Source organism: Eucyclogobius newberryi, unplaced genomic scaffold (genome assembly GCF_026437365.1).
Source record: "Eucyclogobius newberryi isolate DKJ021-1_F unplaced genomic scaffold, fEucNew1.0.hap1 SCAF_14, whole genome shotgun sequence".
Classification (NCBI taxonomy): domain Eukaryota; kingdom Metazoa; phylum Chordata; class Actinopteri; order Gobiiformes; family Gobiidae; genus Eucyclogobius; species Eucyclogobius newberryi.
Window position 1 is genome coordinate 25,008,946 of NW_027315768.1, and position 16,348 is coordinate 25,025,293.

General features: G+C 40.9%; 1 protein-coding gene across 3 annotated transcripts in view; it reads left to right on the forward strand.

Moving 5' to 3' along the window:
* Window positions 1-16,348, forward strand: part of epha3 (eph receptor A3) — a 559,788-nt gene that overhangs the window by 54,230 nt on the left and 489,210 nt on the right. For all 3 annotated transcript variants that reach the window (XM_072445110.1, XM_072445114.1, XM_072445111.1), the window contains exons 5-6: window positions 3,168-3,518; window positions 14,045-14,169. In XM_072445110.1, coding sequence (XP_072301211.1) covers window positions 3,168-3,518; window positions 14,045-14,169 — 476 coding nt within the window. The remainder of the gene's footprint in view (window positions 1-3,167; window positions 3,519-14,044; window positions 14,170-16,348) is intronic.

The window sequence follows — 16,348 nt, forward strand, 5'->3', positions numbered from 1 at the left end:
TCTTTATTTACACACAAGTTTTGATTGGTCTGTGTTTATTCTTTCAATTAAAAAAAACAATTAAAAAAAAAAAAAATTGAGTCCCACAAAAGTATTACAGGTAGGAGGGGTTTTTACACTATAATGCAGCTCAATGTGAAAATATTCTGAGTATTTCATGCAGGTTCAGAGTACTGTAACTAAAGTATTCTCCCCATAGGTTTCAAAATAATTAAAAAAATAATCAAAATGTAATACGGCGACATAAATGTGAACTTCCTGGAGACCTTGGAGGCAACAGTGAATCAATAATGGCATGTATTGTCTTTATGTCTGTTAATCTTCTAGTTCAGTAGTAAATACTTTTGGCATTGACCCTCAAGAACATGATCTTACTCACTATGTTACTGGCCTTGAGAAAAAGTAAACTTCACTTCTATCTTAGAGCTAAATTACCACTACACTAAAATTCCTTCAAACAAGGAAAACAAGAAACCAGAATTTGAAACACTGAATCCCATTTGGCCATAAATCTAAGGAAAAATTCACTAAATGTCTCGACCGTACACCCACAACGTTCCCAGGATTCCCCAGCCCCTTCACGCTGATGTTGCTGCACACATAAAAACACAAGCCAATCGCTCGAATCGTGTTCATTTCTCTGTTCGGGGAGCTGTTAAAAGCTGACAAAATTCCTGCCCGAAAAACAATTTATTACCTTTTTCCCAACTTTTGTGTGAGTTACAGTAAATTCTTCTTCTAAGCCTCTGACAATACGTCCACTGAAACTCTGGATTACTGCAGTGCCTTATGCCGCTTATGTCAGTGAATGTAGGAGGTGAGGAAAAACAAAAGAAAGCCCAAAATGTCCGCCCACAGCTCTAGACCGGATCCTAATTAGAACGACGGTCACGGCAGGTCTGTGTGCCTTTGTTGTCATTATCTCCAGCATCTTGTCAGCTACGCAAATTCTGCTCATCAGGACAGACTGAGCGACAGGAGGTTGTGCAGATAATGAAGGCGATTAGCACAGGAGACAGATAGCAGCGCGCACTTTAGAGGTTATTCAGACATGACTTTAGTCAAACTTACACAGATTACAGGCTGTGAATGAGGCGCAATCGAGGAACGTGTCCAACGGAGATTTGACTTCAAAATGTTGATAAAGTGAGCGCGGTGTCGAACAATCTGGACCGACAGTAGCATCAGGGAAAGTGAAGAAGAAATGCAATGTTCTGATGTTTGGCTGATTAGAATTATTATCTGCATTCAGTGTAGTTGTGAAATATTTAGGCTTTAAGTTTTGAACGCTTGTATAGGAAAAATAAAAAAAATAGATTAAATTATTTCATATAGAGGAATTATTTGGAAAAAAAAGCCTTCTTTAACAGAAAGCAAAGCAGTTGAATGTGATTGGTGAATAATGATTGGTTAAAGTGCACCTTTAAAAACAAAGTTATAGGATATAGTAAGACTTAAGTTATTTTTTCTGTCTTGTGTATGGGATCAAACATGGCTCTGCTCCTCCTTCACTGAACGACTTAGTGAACTTTAGCTCTTGGGAGGTCAGAGTGACCAGAGGGAAAATAAGGGAAGAGCATCATTCCTCACAGAAGAACTGTGGTCAGGTTCTTCTCCCAACAGTGGAACACTGTGAGGCTGTTCTAGAGTCAGTCCTTTCTTTAAAAAGAATGCTAAAAATGGGCTTTTGGAAACACCAATTTGTGAGCACTAGTTGTACATAAATGTATTTGTCTTTGCAATTTTTCTATAGTTGTAGACGTTGTTGTTGTTGTTGTTTTATGGCGGTTGACATCCGAGTGTTGCATTACTGCCAGACTTTATTCCTTGGACTTTGTAGACGTTTGGTGAGATAGTTTATACCCTGGAATGACCTGGGCTGTGTGCTGTGTGCTTTGTGACATGTGGTTTAGATTCAGGAACAGGATGGAATTCTCTCTTCACAATTGGTGTTGGATGGAACATTTTGAAGACAACATAATGACATAAGCACATTCTGCATGTTTTTGTGAATGGTTAAACGTGGCGTATTATTATTTAAATAGATAACAATCAGAAGTTCAATGTCAATGCCAATCACACGATGTCAGGCTTATATCAGTCTACTGTCTCGAAGTTAGTTATTTGGTGATGTAAAGTAATTCAATGTGTTTATTTTTACTTCTTCTTAACTCTCCCTATGTTTAGAAGTTATAACAGATCGCTCCAAACTTTGCACACATTGTTTCGACTCCATCACAATTTGCAGATTCACGCTCAGGTTTCTCGTGGCTTGGAGCGCTTTGCCTTGGGTCCGCCGTGAGCCGCGCTGCAGAGACAGCGGACGAGCGTGTGCGCATAGCTCGGGAGTGAAGTCAGCCGTTGTCAAATAAAAGAGCATTTTATCTGCAGACGCACAGATTGCTCTCTTCCTCGTCCTGCTCATCTGAATTATCTGGCAGCGTTGTTGTGCCCACCGTGTAATTACTGCAGTCACTTTGATAGGGAAGTCTGGAAGCGCTCAGGGATCTCTGTTTGTAATAAGACGCATCACTTTTATAAGTCAGCGGCAGTCAGCTTTTCTTGGTTTGACGAGCCAACGCTGCGGCACCGCATTCTTTAACTTAAGCAACAAATACATTTATTAAACAGTTAAACCTCTTACCACCGTAAATATGAGAGCGTTTGTCACTAAAGAGGAAAGTTATTATCCTGCTTTCACATATTTTCCTATGATTTCAATGGTCTACTTTGTGTTTTGTTTTGTGTGTGTGTTTTTCTTTTTAATCCAAATGAGTGATGAAAGTCCCATGTAAAAAAATAAATCAGTAGAGACGATATATATAAAAGTATTGTGAGAAGAAACATCACGACATGGCGATTATTTGTGATTATTGACTAAAATCCTTAATTTTCTGTCTATTTGGCTGCACACAGTACTTTTTGTGCAAGATCACAATCATTTTAACAGCATTTATTTATTTACCAGCCAGTGGTAACCCGCATCCCATTTTAGTCGATTCATTGATGCACAGGGCAAGTTATTTAATCGACCACAGCCCTACAAGGCCGCACAGATCCTGGCATATGTGCTGCTGCTCAGACCACTCGACTAGCAGCTCCCAACTCTGCAGTTTTGAACCCTTCGACGCTCAAACCTGTTTCGTTCACATCCTCTGTCCTTCCAGGGCCTCCGTCAGCGCCCCGAAACGTCATCTCCTCCATCAACGAGACGTCCGTGATCCTGGACTGGAGCTGGCCCGAGGACTCGGGCGGGCGCCGGGACATGACCTTCACCGTCCTGTGCAAGCGCTGTCGGGGCGGCGGGAGCAGCGGCGGCCCCCTCAGATGTGAGCCCTGCAGGAGCAACGTGCGCTTCTTCCCCAGAGCCGCGGGACTGCACAACACCACGGTGACGGTGGGAGACCTGCTGGCCCACACCAACTACACCTTTGAGATCGAGGCGCAGAACGGCGTGTCTGCGATGGCCCCGAAGATGAGACAGCACGCAGCGGTCACCATCACCACCAACCAAGCAGGTAGGACCGCTCTGCGCAATAAACAAGGTGTTTTATGGTGCTGTGTTGATCAAAACTGGCCAAAGATATATGTATACATTAAATATGTAATGTAACAGAGAAAGTAAAGAGTAAATCAATGAACAAAAATGATTAAATATGAAATATGACCTCCGCCAAGCCACTGTTTCTGTCAATTATACATGACTTTCCCTAGACCTGTGCTTATGGACTGGAGCCATAACTTTTTATTGCCATATCTATAACTCAAGAACCTCAAAACTCGTTAAACATTTGTGAATTCTTTGGTTGACATTTCCAAATAACTCAGATTCCAGTTTTTGTCTTGTTGATCTGCCTAAAAGCTACAAAAGAATGCATTTTTCCCATCAAGATCATTTTAGTATTTAGTATATTCGACAAAACCAATGAAATACATTTATTTCCAAATGTTCTCTATAGCGTTGAAGAGTTGAAAGGAAAATGACCTGCTCACCACGAAAATGCAGTGACGAAGCAATGTTCTGAAATTGGTTCCTGGACCCAATAACTGAACCATAACGGGCCAACCATACTGTATATGTGCAAATATCATAGGCAGAGGAAAGGTCTGGTGAACAGAGAAAGTGTATATTATCATAAGTAAGAAAATTAAGATTGAACATCAACAGTTGATGCACCAAGACCTGCGCCAAGCCACTAGTCCTACCTCACAATTATAAATGACTTTTCCTGGACCTGTGCTTATGGATTTGAGTCATAAATTCATATTTTTTCTTCTTTCTCTTCCCTCTGATAACAGCTAAAACCCTCAAGAGTATTTTTTTGTGAAAAATTCAGACTTTTTGGTGGACATTTCCAAATACCAGGTTCAAACTTGTGTCTTGTTGATCGCCTAAAAGCTACAAAAGAATGCACGTTTTTTTTTTCTTATCAAGATCATTTCAGTAGGTTTATTTCCACAAGTTCTCCATAGCACTGAGGAGTTGAAAAGAAAATTGCTGGCTCGCCACTGAAATGCAGCTCCCGTCATTGCCAAAATGACATATCTGACAAAGCAATGTTTTGAAATAGGTTCCCTGATCCAATAGTCGAATCAAAATACTAGTTTTGGCTGAGTTTGTTTAAACGGAACACAACGAAAATGCTTCTCTTACAAAGCCTGCCGTTTGGACTCCTGTGTAATTTTGCAGTCAGTGATTTGAGCAACACCCTTTTTGCACCCATCTGTCTGTCATCATCTACCACGACTCATTCTTCACAGATAAGACGCAGTTGCGAAGAACGTATCATTTTGTAAGTGAAAAGATCAACTGGCGACGCTGACAGACACGGCAACATTGAGCACAATATAATATTTGTGGGTTTCAACTTCTCGTTTATTGGCCACCTCTCCATTCAAAAGACAGCGTTTTGTCCTGAAGTGTTCGTTGCCAGACAGCGGTGATAATCTCTGCGTCACTCTCAAAGCCACACTTTTGTTTTCCCATCTTCCTGTCCTCATTATCTGCCTGGCGTCCGCTCTAACTTCCAAACCCAAAAGCACCAGCGTCCCGCCTCTGCACGTGTCCAAACCATCCCGGTCAGGCCGCTCTGGCTTTACCGTCCAAACACCCTGACGTGCCATTGCTCTGATTCTCATTCACAATCCTTTCCATTCTCCTCATCGACAAAGAAAACATCGATGTCGTCCGCTCCGCTACCTCACAGTCTGCTTCCCTTTTGCTCCGAATATTGCAGAATACACTAGGATAACTCGATAGTCCCCAATCGATGGGCTAAAGAGCGGCACATGCGGTGCATTATGAACCTCCATAATCACATTTGATTTAGTCCATTGTCAGTGAAGAGTTTCCAAATGTTTTGCTATTGACTATTGTCTTGTGCGGCCCGTGGTAACAGGAGCCTTTGTTTCCAGTAATAGATTCCATATTGGTCACCTCAAATGTCTAAACAAGTGAGACAGTAAATCAAAAAATGCAGTCAAGTAAAAGCAAAACAACCTAAACTTATTACGCTGTTAGTTTGAGCTATTTCCACTATACCAGTGCAAAGGCTACTTAAACTAAACATACATCCGGCTACGATAACTCCATACGCATTCATTCATATTCATGCCACCAAACAGACGGGCATAAAGCGGGCTTGTCATGCCACAGTGTGAGTCATTTGCCAAATTTGAGTCAATCAGGCTCGTCGTTAGCTTGATTATATTTTTACTCAGTCAAATAGCTAGATATCTGCCAGTTGTAGTCTTTAAAAGTTTGTTAAGAACGTTTCAAAGTGTTTTTATTATGCATCAGTTTGCTCAGGTTTGTTAGCTGTTAAATGTTGTTGTTTTTTTAATTAATGTTGAACTCTTATTTAACTTGAAATATACATGTTTAAAGTTAAAATATATAAGAGAAAGAGAAAGTTATGTATAGCATTTTAGATGTCATTTGTCCACCTACATATTGCTGTAATGACTCGAATTTTATCTATCAAGTATTTAATAAATTACTCATGTTGTTATTGCTCAAAAATACCTTAAAAATCATGTATTCTGACCTTTAGTTTAGCCAAGTGGTGGTCACCATGGAGACAATCACGTTTAAAGCCATACTGTGGATGTATGTATTATAAATGCTGACCAGCACAACACATTGCTGCACCTGTGATTTAAACATATGCATTTTCTTAACATTTTTACTTTAAACTAACAATTCATCAGCTCCAAGCACATGCCGCTCGACCATCAGCACTGGACATTGAACAGACCGGGCGGAGCTCGAGCTGCTTTCCTTTAATGACAAGGATCGAGTGTCGTCCCTCTTCACAAAAATCCTCTTAACACAAGACGCGATCCTAAAGCGCCCATCAATCTTTTTAGACAACTATCTCATTGCACTTTGAAGAATATGAAGTCTATGGAAAGTGGTGCTCGGGAATAAATCTAGCAGCCGCGAGAGCCAGACCTCAAAAATCCCTGACTCTAGCAAGGCAGGCACGACTGTCTTGCAAGAGGATATTAATTTATTATCGTTTCAATCTATTCGTAAATACTTTGGACTTTGTTAGTGTTTAAGTGTCCTCTCCGCCCATAATTTCCACAGCCCTCGACCGTTATCTTTCTGTTTATCATCCAAACCATAACTCACTGGAGCCAGCGAATATTTTCTCATCGTCTTTGTGCCGTTTCCATATTTTTTGCGCGGGATGTTTTCATTTATAAACCTCAGATAGTGATGAGCAGATCAGATTTTGTTCCATTAGTTCTCGGTGGTTTTCGGAGCCTGCCAAGTGATGATGGAGAGGCTGCAATAAGACTGGATTCTTAAAGCAGGATATTAGAGGGTGAACTTAGTGGTATTAGGAGTGCTCCTTTCTCTGGTTGGAACAATACGTTAAAAGTATTTATTGTATTGCATTCCTGTGGTGGGTGGAGGTACTGTCTCGCAATGGCAATGATAATATAATGACCAAATTGGTAGTTCTGTTCTATTAAAGCTCTGGTCACTAGAAAAAACAGTAGCATCTTCAGACCTTTTACATAAAAAAATGTGTTTAATAGAAAAAACAGTTGAACAGAAAAAGCCTATTTTCAGCTGAATCTATTCCACAAGAGACTTTTATTTTTAAACAGATCATGTAATTATGTATATGAGGAAATGTATACACACAAATGAAAAGTTCTCACCAAAAATTTTGTAACTAATGATTATTTTTGCAATTTGGCAATTATTCTTTCAATTAGTTAGACTGCGAAAGACCTGTGAATATGAGATTTGATTTAAGATGAACATATTAAGTAAAGTGATAAGGAATTAAGCTGAAGTGAGTACGCTATATTTGCAACAGATTTTTTTTTTTCTGTCAGGTGTAATTCCTGCTTTGTCTGAGTTATAAAACCTCTTCTCTCAGCACAAAGCAGCTGTAGGAGTCTGTGTATAGACCAGATCATTATGCAATAGCTCATTTAGTGGATAATTACTTCAATAACCGAGTCGTTTTAATTAAACTGACATTATATTGTTACTTTTATACTGCGGTTATATCATATATTTCGAGTACTTCTGAAAAGAGAAGAACTGGACAATATCACGTGAGCCATTTCCTCTGACAGGTTTATTTGGGTCTATTTTATTTGGCCTGCTGTAATATTACTTGGGCCTGGCTGAGTATCACAGGCAGTAAACGAGAAACAATATAATAAGTATGTAAATAGTGTGGCCTGAACATGAAGGTCAGACACGCTGGGACACGGAGGAGATGAGAAGGCCCGTGACCTCTCACATGACATGAGAGGCGATGATGTACTGCTTATTCAAACGCACATAAAGAAGACTTCAATATCCCATTTTGTCAGGGAGTAAGGGGCAGTACAGGCTTCGTGTGTAGATACAAGCCTTTTTAATGCAATATATATTCTTCTTTCAGTAAACTAATGGAAAAGTGTGCTCTACTTTTTTAAGTGCCAAACCAAAGAGTTAGTCTCTAATTCCAAATGGACCTAAATGAATGAATGAGTCAGATAAGATAGTTTTATATAGTGGTTATTTATGGTAAAAGCATGGAAGCACTGTTCTGAAGCCTAAAGCGCCAGGATTGAGTCCAAAAGCCTAAATAAATGGAATAAATATACTAATCACATGCATTATGAATTAAATCCCTTTTAGACATTTGTAGTATCTAAGTTTATGAATTGGTATCTATTTTTTTTTAAATAAGATGAGCATATTTGCTAATTTGAGCTACAATTTGAGATTCAAATGAAGTTTATTACCAACACATTACAACTTCAGAATGTTATAAAAGATGTGCTGCGCTCTTGGGGCTCATTTAGACTTTTTTCATGGTTGTGCAATTTAACCTTTTGAATGAGCAAAGGATCCAATTCAAAATAGAATGTATCACTTCAAATGTCCTTAGACAAAAAGCGAGTAAAGCATGTTTTGTTGTTGATAATGTGATTCTAACCACACAAGTTGCAGCTGTACTTTCTCCATCAGCCCAGACTTTACATGGAAAATACTTAAGCGCTGGAGTCCGAACTTGTCTGCGTCCTCTCTCTCACACATAGAGATGACAGCGCCGTTAATGGAGGATTAGGAATCAGAGCCTTGTTCTGTTTAAGGTGCAGTCGAACCCATATGACCTCTGACCTCCTGTGACCCCTCATCAGTGTTGTGCCTGTGCTCAACTGGACTGACTGTGATCCACATGGACACGTTTGAGCTCAGCAGGTGAATGAACCTGAAGCACAACGAGGAACGGCCGTTGTTAGTTTGAGTGTTGAGTTGAGTTGTGAAAACACAGACAGTTTGGATCCACGTGTGAACAGATCGTCTTTAATGTGGATATTATCAGCTTCTGACACGAGCGTACTGGTAATTAGTGAAGCGACGCCACAAAAATGCAATTCACAAATAAGCTTGTGGGCAGACATTAAAGCGTGAATCTACAGTGATGTGTTTATGTGCTTGAATCCCATCTGTTAATGCCCCACTTTAATGATATTAAAGTTGCATTAATTATTCAGATTTTGGGCAAAACTTTTATTATAAGTTATTGCTGAATGACTCAAATACCAGTTTCAGTCTAAGTGTAATAGAGCAGGACCAAAAAACATACATACAAATGTCACTATACAACTAATTTAATGAAAATGAAAATAATTGAAGTAAACCAGGCATGTTTTCTTTCGTTCTTTTTGTTTTTCTCGCCACATGTTTGAGTTTAAACTGAAAGGCATTGACAGCCGGACGTGCATTCGGCCCAAACCATCAGACCAAAAGACCACTTCTGTGTGTAATTTGTTTAGAGCCGTAGTTGCTAAAATAGTCTCATATTCCTCTGACTGGAATAAGCAGAAGTCGATGATGTTTATAAGCACCATTGAAAATGCATTATGAATAGCCATTAAAACAGACATGATGTTTATTTATGAATGAAGTACACTATAAAAACACACTCTGAGCTGAGCCAATAAAGTACTTCTATTCTTGTACAAAGGTAAGATTGTACAGTAACTAAAATTACATATTTATGGATCAATGGGAGCCAGTATTTCAGTGTCATTATGGGATGCACTGGCTGTGACAGGAACAATGAACGACAGAAGATTGAGTGTGCAGCGACGCAGCGACACCCAACGAAGGCGGGAAAAGGCAACTTAGATTTGCCTGTAAGCTTTCCAGACACACTAAATCATTACCACCATAAACCACAGCACCAATAAAACACACTGCCTCAGCCGCTATCACAACCGGAGGAAAGAGCCGAGCATTCTCCCCATCTGGATCCATTACAGGGTAAAAAATAACCTCCCGCCCAAACGCACACTCGGTATACACACAAACGCAACAGGCAGCCATATAATCAGAACAGAGAGAGAGAGAGAGAGAGAGAGAGAGAGAGAGAGAGAGAGAGAGAGAGAGAGAGAGAGAGAGAGAGAGAAGGAGGGAGAGAGAGAGAGAGAGAGAGAGAAGGAGGGAGAGAGAGAGAGAGAGAGGGAGGGAGAGAGAGAGAGAGAGAGAGAGAGAGAGAGAGAGAAGGAGGGAGAGAGAGAGAGAGAGAGAGAGAGAAGGAGGCTCGAACATTTCAAAGACAAACATGTTTTTTCCTGTGGTCTAATAAAATTAAAAGTCAATGCCTCTGTACTGGTCTGGCCCCGGAGCTGCCTGGCAATTATAGAGCAGTAAAAAGGCAAATGAGAAAGAGAGCCAGAAAAGGGAGAACGAGTGAGAGAGAAGGAGGAGAGACAGAAGGAGGAAGAGAGAGAAGGAGGAAGAGAGCGGACCAGAGAGAGAAGGAGGAGAAAGACGATTAGGAGAGAGAGAAGGAGGAAGTGAGACAAGGAGGAAGAGAGAGAAGGAGGAACAGAGAGAAGGAGAGAGAGAGAGAAAAGGAGGAGGGAGAGAGAGATGAGGAGAGAGAGAAGGAGGAGAGAAAGAGAGGAGGAGAGAGAGGAGGAGAGAGGGAAGGAGGAGAAAGAGAAGGAGGAAACGAGAGGATCAGAGAGAGAAGGAGGAGAAAGAGGATTAGGAGAGAGAGAAGGAGGAGGAGAGAGAGAAGGAGGAAGAGAGAGAAGGAGGAGGGACAGAAGGAGGAAGTGAGACAAGGAGGAGAGAGAAGGAGGAGGGACAGAAGGAGGAAGAGAGAGAACGTGAGATAGAGAAGGAGAAAGAGGAATATAGAGAAAGAAGAGAGACAGAAGGAGGAGAAAGAGAAGGAGGAAGAGAGCGGACCAGAGAGAGAAGGAGGAGAAAGAGGATTAGGAGAGAGAGAAGGAGAGAGAGAGAGAAAAGGAGGAGAGAGAGAAGGAGAGAGAGATGAGGAGAGAGAGAGAGAGGAGGAGAGAGAGAAGGAATCACAATGGTGTGTGAGGGAAAGATGGATGTAAATTATTGGTGGAGACAGAGATGTTATTTGTTGGTCATCCATGACACTGGAGGACTATATTTATATATTTACTGCATGTTAAACGTACATAAAAGTACAAAAGAGCCCTATATGTGAACTTAAGATCATTTCCCCAGACTTATGGTTACTATTAGGTGCAGTTAAACAGTTCAGTTCAGATTCTACAGAAAATCTTTGTCAAAACAAAAAACCTAAAGAAAACAGAGCCAAACTGATTCCTCCAAACAAAACTTGGATTGTATATCAAAAAGCACACGGCTTACTGCGTGAGGAAGTTGCCAGATTTATAGCAGAGGCAGAACTAAAGCTTGTATTTTCTATACTGACGAGAAAATGCAGTACAAACCAGCACCAAAGATAATATCATGCATGGAAATAAACCTAAAAATATAGCCGCAAGCGGCAATGATCGGCCCTCGCCACACCGCCGCCACGCCGCAAGAGGAGGGGGCGCTAACGCGCCCCAATTGTCCTTTTATCACGCCTACTGCTGAATCTGTGACGCTGTCACATGTTCTCCCCTTTGTTTTACCATCAAAAAGCAATTTTATTTTGAATTCTTGGCAAAATGTGCGGCTTTGCCGCACAGACACCGTGACTCTTTGAATGAAAATGTGGATAACTTTTGATGGTCCTGAAGATGAGTCTCACCAAATTTCAGGTTAATAGGGCTGACGCCCTGGGAGGAGTTTGTGAAAGTCTAAAGTGTAAACATGTTCTGGCCCCATTGGAATAACATGGGAGGTTTCGGTCATCGTTACGGCAACGCCATAACAATTATGACATGGGTCTCATTGACTTTTTTGATGGGGATGCTAAAATTGAGTTGTGTGTCAAATTTCATATAATTTCGCAAAACTAAACATTTAACCTCCATATAAAATCTGTAGGGGGCGCTGTGGCGCCAAATGAATTTATTTCACTTCAAGTAGGTTTAGGGCAAAGAGTTTAACAACTGATTCTAATTTGACGCAATTCGGACTTTATCTGCGCAAACGGCAGAAATTTTAAATATGGGAGATTTCTGAAATTTTTGTTACAATTTGCGGCTTCGCCGCACAGAGACCGTGAGAGGTATCAATGTAATTTGGATAACTTTTGATGTCCCACTCCTCAGTAGCATTTTCACCAAATTTCAGCTTTTTAGGGCCAACGCCCTGGGAGGAGTTCGTAAAAGTACGTTTGGAAAGACTCCGAAGTCATGTTTAGCCATTTTTGAAGCAATATGGCCGACATTTGGTTCGGGGGACGGCGTTGCCGTAATAATATTTTTTACTTCTCTTGTCACCATCTACCTCTGCGCCAAATTTCATGATTCTACGATCAGATTTTTTTTGGGTCATTTCCCATCTCTCAATGCATTTTTGGTACATTTGGTGGCGCTGACGCGCCAATTTTTTTTATTTTAGAAAAGGGAAATAGCCAGAATGTAGAGAGGCACGATTTTTAGAGGTGTGCAAATTTTTGTGACTTTTCGTCAATGTTCACTGGGTGAAAAATAGGGGGGTTGGTCCCGAGAAGAAGAAGAAGAAAGAAAGAAAGAAAGAATAATATTCCGATGCGAAAACAATGTTTCCCATTTTTCAAATATCATAAACTATACATTTTCGGAAAGCGCTCGCGCTTTCCTACCTCATGGTGTGGGTCCCTGGTCACTGACGGGTACTTTCGATAATTTTGAGTGGGCTCCGCCCACTTTGTGTTTTTGGCCCTCTATACAGTAATAATGTTCAATTTTTGCATTACATGCTTATATGCACGGAACATGCAAGAGATGGGGAACGTATTCGTGAGCTACTTAGCGCAAATGAGTGCTTTATATGGGGATGACGACCGCGAAGCGGTCGTCATCCCAATGTAAAGTGCTCGTTTAGTGCGAACTTTTGCACGGGCTTCGCCCGTTTACAACGGTAATGTTCCATTTTCCTACAACTAATTAGTATGCACGGGGCGTGCATGAGTGGAGGAGTGCGTTAGTGAGTGTTTGGAAGTGGGCGAGCGCTTCGCGCTCGATTTCGTGCGCACTACGTGCGCACTTTCGCAGCCGTGCTTCGCACGGCCTTACGAGATTAATAGGCCTCTCGCCAGCTTGTGGCGCTCGGGCCTAATAAAATAATGGCAAATATGGCTGTTGTTCTGAAAGGTAAACTTCAAATATACTTTCCTCTATATGCTTTTTAACAAACATCGAAACACATTTGAAGATGGGCAGTTCATAAGGCTGAGCAAAATGATATGTCTGTTTGCCGTAACCCGACCGACCCGGTGTGAAACTAGCCGACTGAATTTTTTTTATCAGCATGTTGTTGAAAAAACGTTGAATTCTTTTATTTTCAATTATTTCGCCGACTCACCGAACGTGTTGAATATTTTTATCACGCTTGCTATCCTGTCTTTCATCCTTATAGCAAAGATAACGCACTGTGCAGCGCATGTGCGTCTTCATAGTCAGTCCCCCACATGTGTCTGTAACGAAACGAGTTAATGACAACAAATTTCCTTAATCAAGTTGGTTTGCCTCTGTTGGCGCCACTGTAGTGTCCATAGGGCATGCCAGGCTCTGTTTTACGCAATGCATTCTGGGATTGACACACGCCCAGTAGCATCATCACAACAAACATGGCAGCCCCCGCATGTTCCCCCCGCTCGCCTTCGTTACCAAAATAAAGGATAGCGGCGTACAAAAGGTCGATTGAAGTATCTTAAAATCGTGAGATTTAGTCTCATGATCGGGTTGATAGAGACGTTTTCCGTCATTGACTGTTGAAGCCTGACCCCTGGTGGTCACTCCGACTCAAAAAATTGCAAAATTTTAATCTTTTTTTTTTTGCCTTCAAAGTAAAAAAAATAAGAATTTGCCTACCGTCCGAGCCACTTGAAAAATGTTGACTCGGGTTACAGCAAACATACAATATATTTGGGGTAGCCTAAGCAGAATGTATTTGGCACGTGTATATTATATTTACATGTGTCAGTGGATATTCTTGCATTACTCGCTCTTGTACACGACACAGTCACTTCCCTCACGTCCCGGGGCAGTGTCTCTAACGCAGCAGCAAACTGAATGATCCAACAGGAAGTGTGGACAATGATTAGGAAGTACCAGCGGGCCTGACCTCTCTGTGACCTCTGACTGTCCACAGCTCCTTCTCCCGTGTCCATGATCCGCAAAGACAAGACGTATCGAAACAGTGTGTCCCTGTCCTGGCACGAGCCCGAGAGGCCCAACGGCATCATCCTGGACTACGAGATCAAGTACTACGAGAAGGTATGTGTACACTATTTCATGGTTTATAGTTTTTGTATTTGGTTGAGAAAATAGATGCGAGTTCAAGTCACAGTTTGATGGAAACAAGTCACATTTATATTACATCACACTTTGTAACACTATTTCATATTTAATCTATATTATTTTGTAGTAATTGTTCAGATTGTTCATTATTTTTAAAGGTGTAGTTTAATGTTAAGTGTAATTATGTGTAATGTTTGGTCTGTTCACACAAAGGCTATAACAGAGGTGGAAAGTAACAAAGGTATCTGTACTTTACTGAATACTGGAGTACCTAATGTTCACCAGGATAATAAAATAAAATGCTTAGCGCTCTCTGATCCTTTTGACCACGCGCACAGCTTTAGATCAACTTTTTCAGACACAAAAGTGACGTCAGGTGATGTCCCTAAACAGCCAATCAGCTTTCATCCTGAAATGACATATAGTGACTCTCACATGTAGTGGTCTCACGAGTCTGTAAAGATACAATGTTTAATCAATAACTAAAAAAAGACAGCATGTAGCACTAATTATGAGGAGGAAAAGTGGGGCACCCCAGATTTAACAACAATTTACTGTGGATACTTTTAACTAATACTATGCTAGAGAACAGGTATCTGTACTTTCTTCTGCGCATTAAAACACTGAAAAATAATAATAATAATAATAATAACTTTTATTTATATAGCGCTTTTCAGTGACCCAAAGACGCTGAACATAATAAAAAAGGGGGGGGTATTTACAGACAGGGGGGACAACACGTACAGAACACATTAATATACAGATAATTTATATTTGGTTTCAGGGGTTATATTTTTTAGAATATTCATGGTGAGGTTTTAAGTTCAAGTCTTGGCTTTGAGCAAATAAAAATATACATTAAAAAAAACGTCAGAAACATTGAGAAAATCTGCACGAGATACATAAACGTGTACTTCTTTTACTTGTATCTGTACATTTACTTGAGTATCCACACGGAGTACTTCTTCCACCGCGGGGCTATAATGCATTCTAATGATGAAGCAGCTCCAGTGGGCTCTCTCCTCACACACATTCTGCTTCCTTCTTCCATGTGGTTGCTCCATGGGCTGAATATCTGGTGAAATGTGCCCTGTTTCTGAGCCTGGTCGTCTGTGTGGGGCTGTCCCAGTGCCAGCAGTGGCCCCTAATCTCTTGATTAGTAGGCTGACAAAAGCTGTTTCCTCTGTAAACTCTGCTCCCTGCTCACCCAGACTTCCCCCAGATCTGAAAACCGAGGCTGGAGACGAGCGAAAGTTAATGGCGCGAGGGTCAGTGCTTCCTGATTCCCGGCTTTATTCCCAAATGCATATTCAATTATGGGGAAAAGAAAGTGACAAAAATGGCTGGTCCTGATCCGGTTAATCACAATAGTCTTTCATGAATTACACAAGGATAGAGACTCACAAAAAGAGTTCCCAGAGGATTCTCCACACCAGCCGCTGTGTACAAGCAGGGATTTGAACACAAAAGGTCCCACAATGCAACAGGGTGAACTGGGATGAGAGGACAGCCAGTTTATGGGACAGAGTGCAAGCAAAGAGGACACGACAGCCCCCCAAAAACCCAAGACCACAGCCCGTATAGTCCAGAGCTTTGAGAAACTCATACAAATGTAATTACAGCCGTGCGTAAACACTATGGCCAAACAGACTGCAAACACGGAGTATGAAAGAGGTTTGGAAAGTTTTCCCTTCTCCAATTACAGAAACGTTTGACCAAAACTAAACAGCGTGGATTCAAAAGGTGCTCCGAATGTGTACGGTTTAGGTTTGTGATGTGTCGCCCTGGCAACGGCACCACACAACACTTTTGAAAGAAGAAACGGCTACATTCAATTGTTTTAGAGCAGGATACAGCGCCACAGGACAATAAAGTACCTTATGCTGCAAAAGTACTGTACACAAGTTAAAATACAATGGTATCAGTATGTACCGTACATTTTAAATCGGATACTTTTACTTCACTATATATTTGAGAGCAGGCATCTGTACTTTCTGTACTTTCTACTTTCTACTACATTTTTGATCAGTAAAGTGCTTTTCTGTAGGTTTGAGACCACCTGAAATGGTCATGGCGACATCCTGCCAAACTATTGTGAGTTTTGACAAAATATATCAATAGAATTGACTATAATGATAAATTAAGTTATGAATTC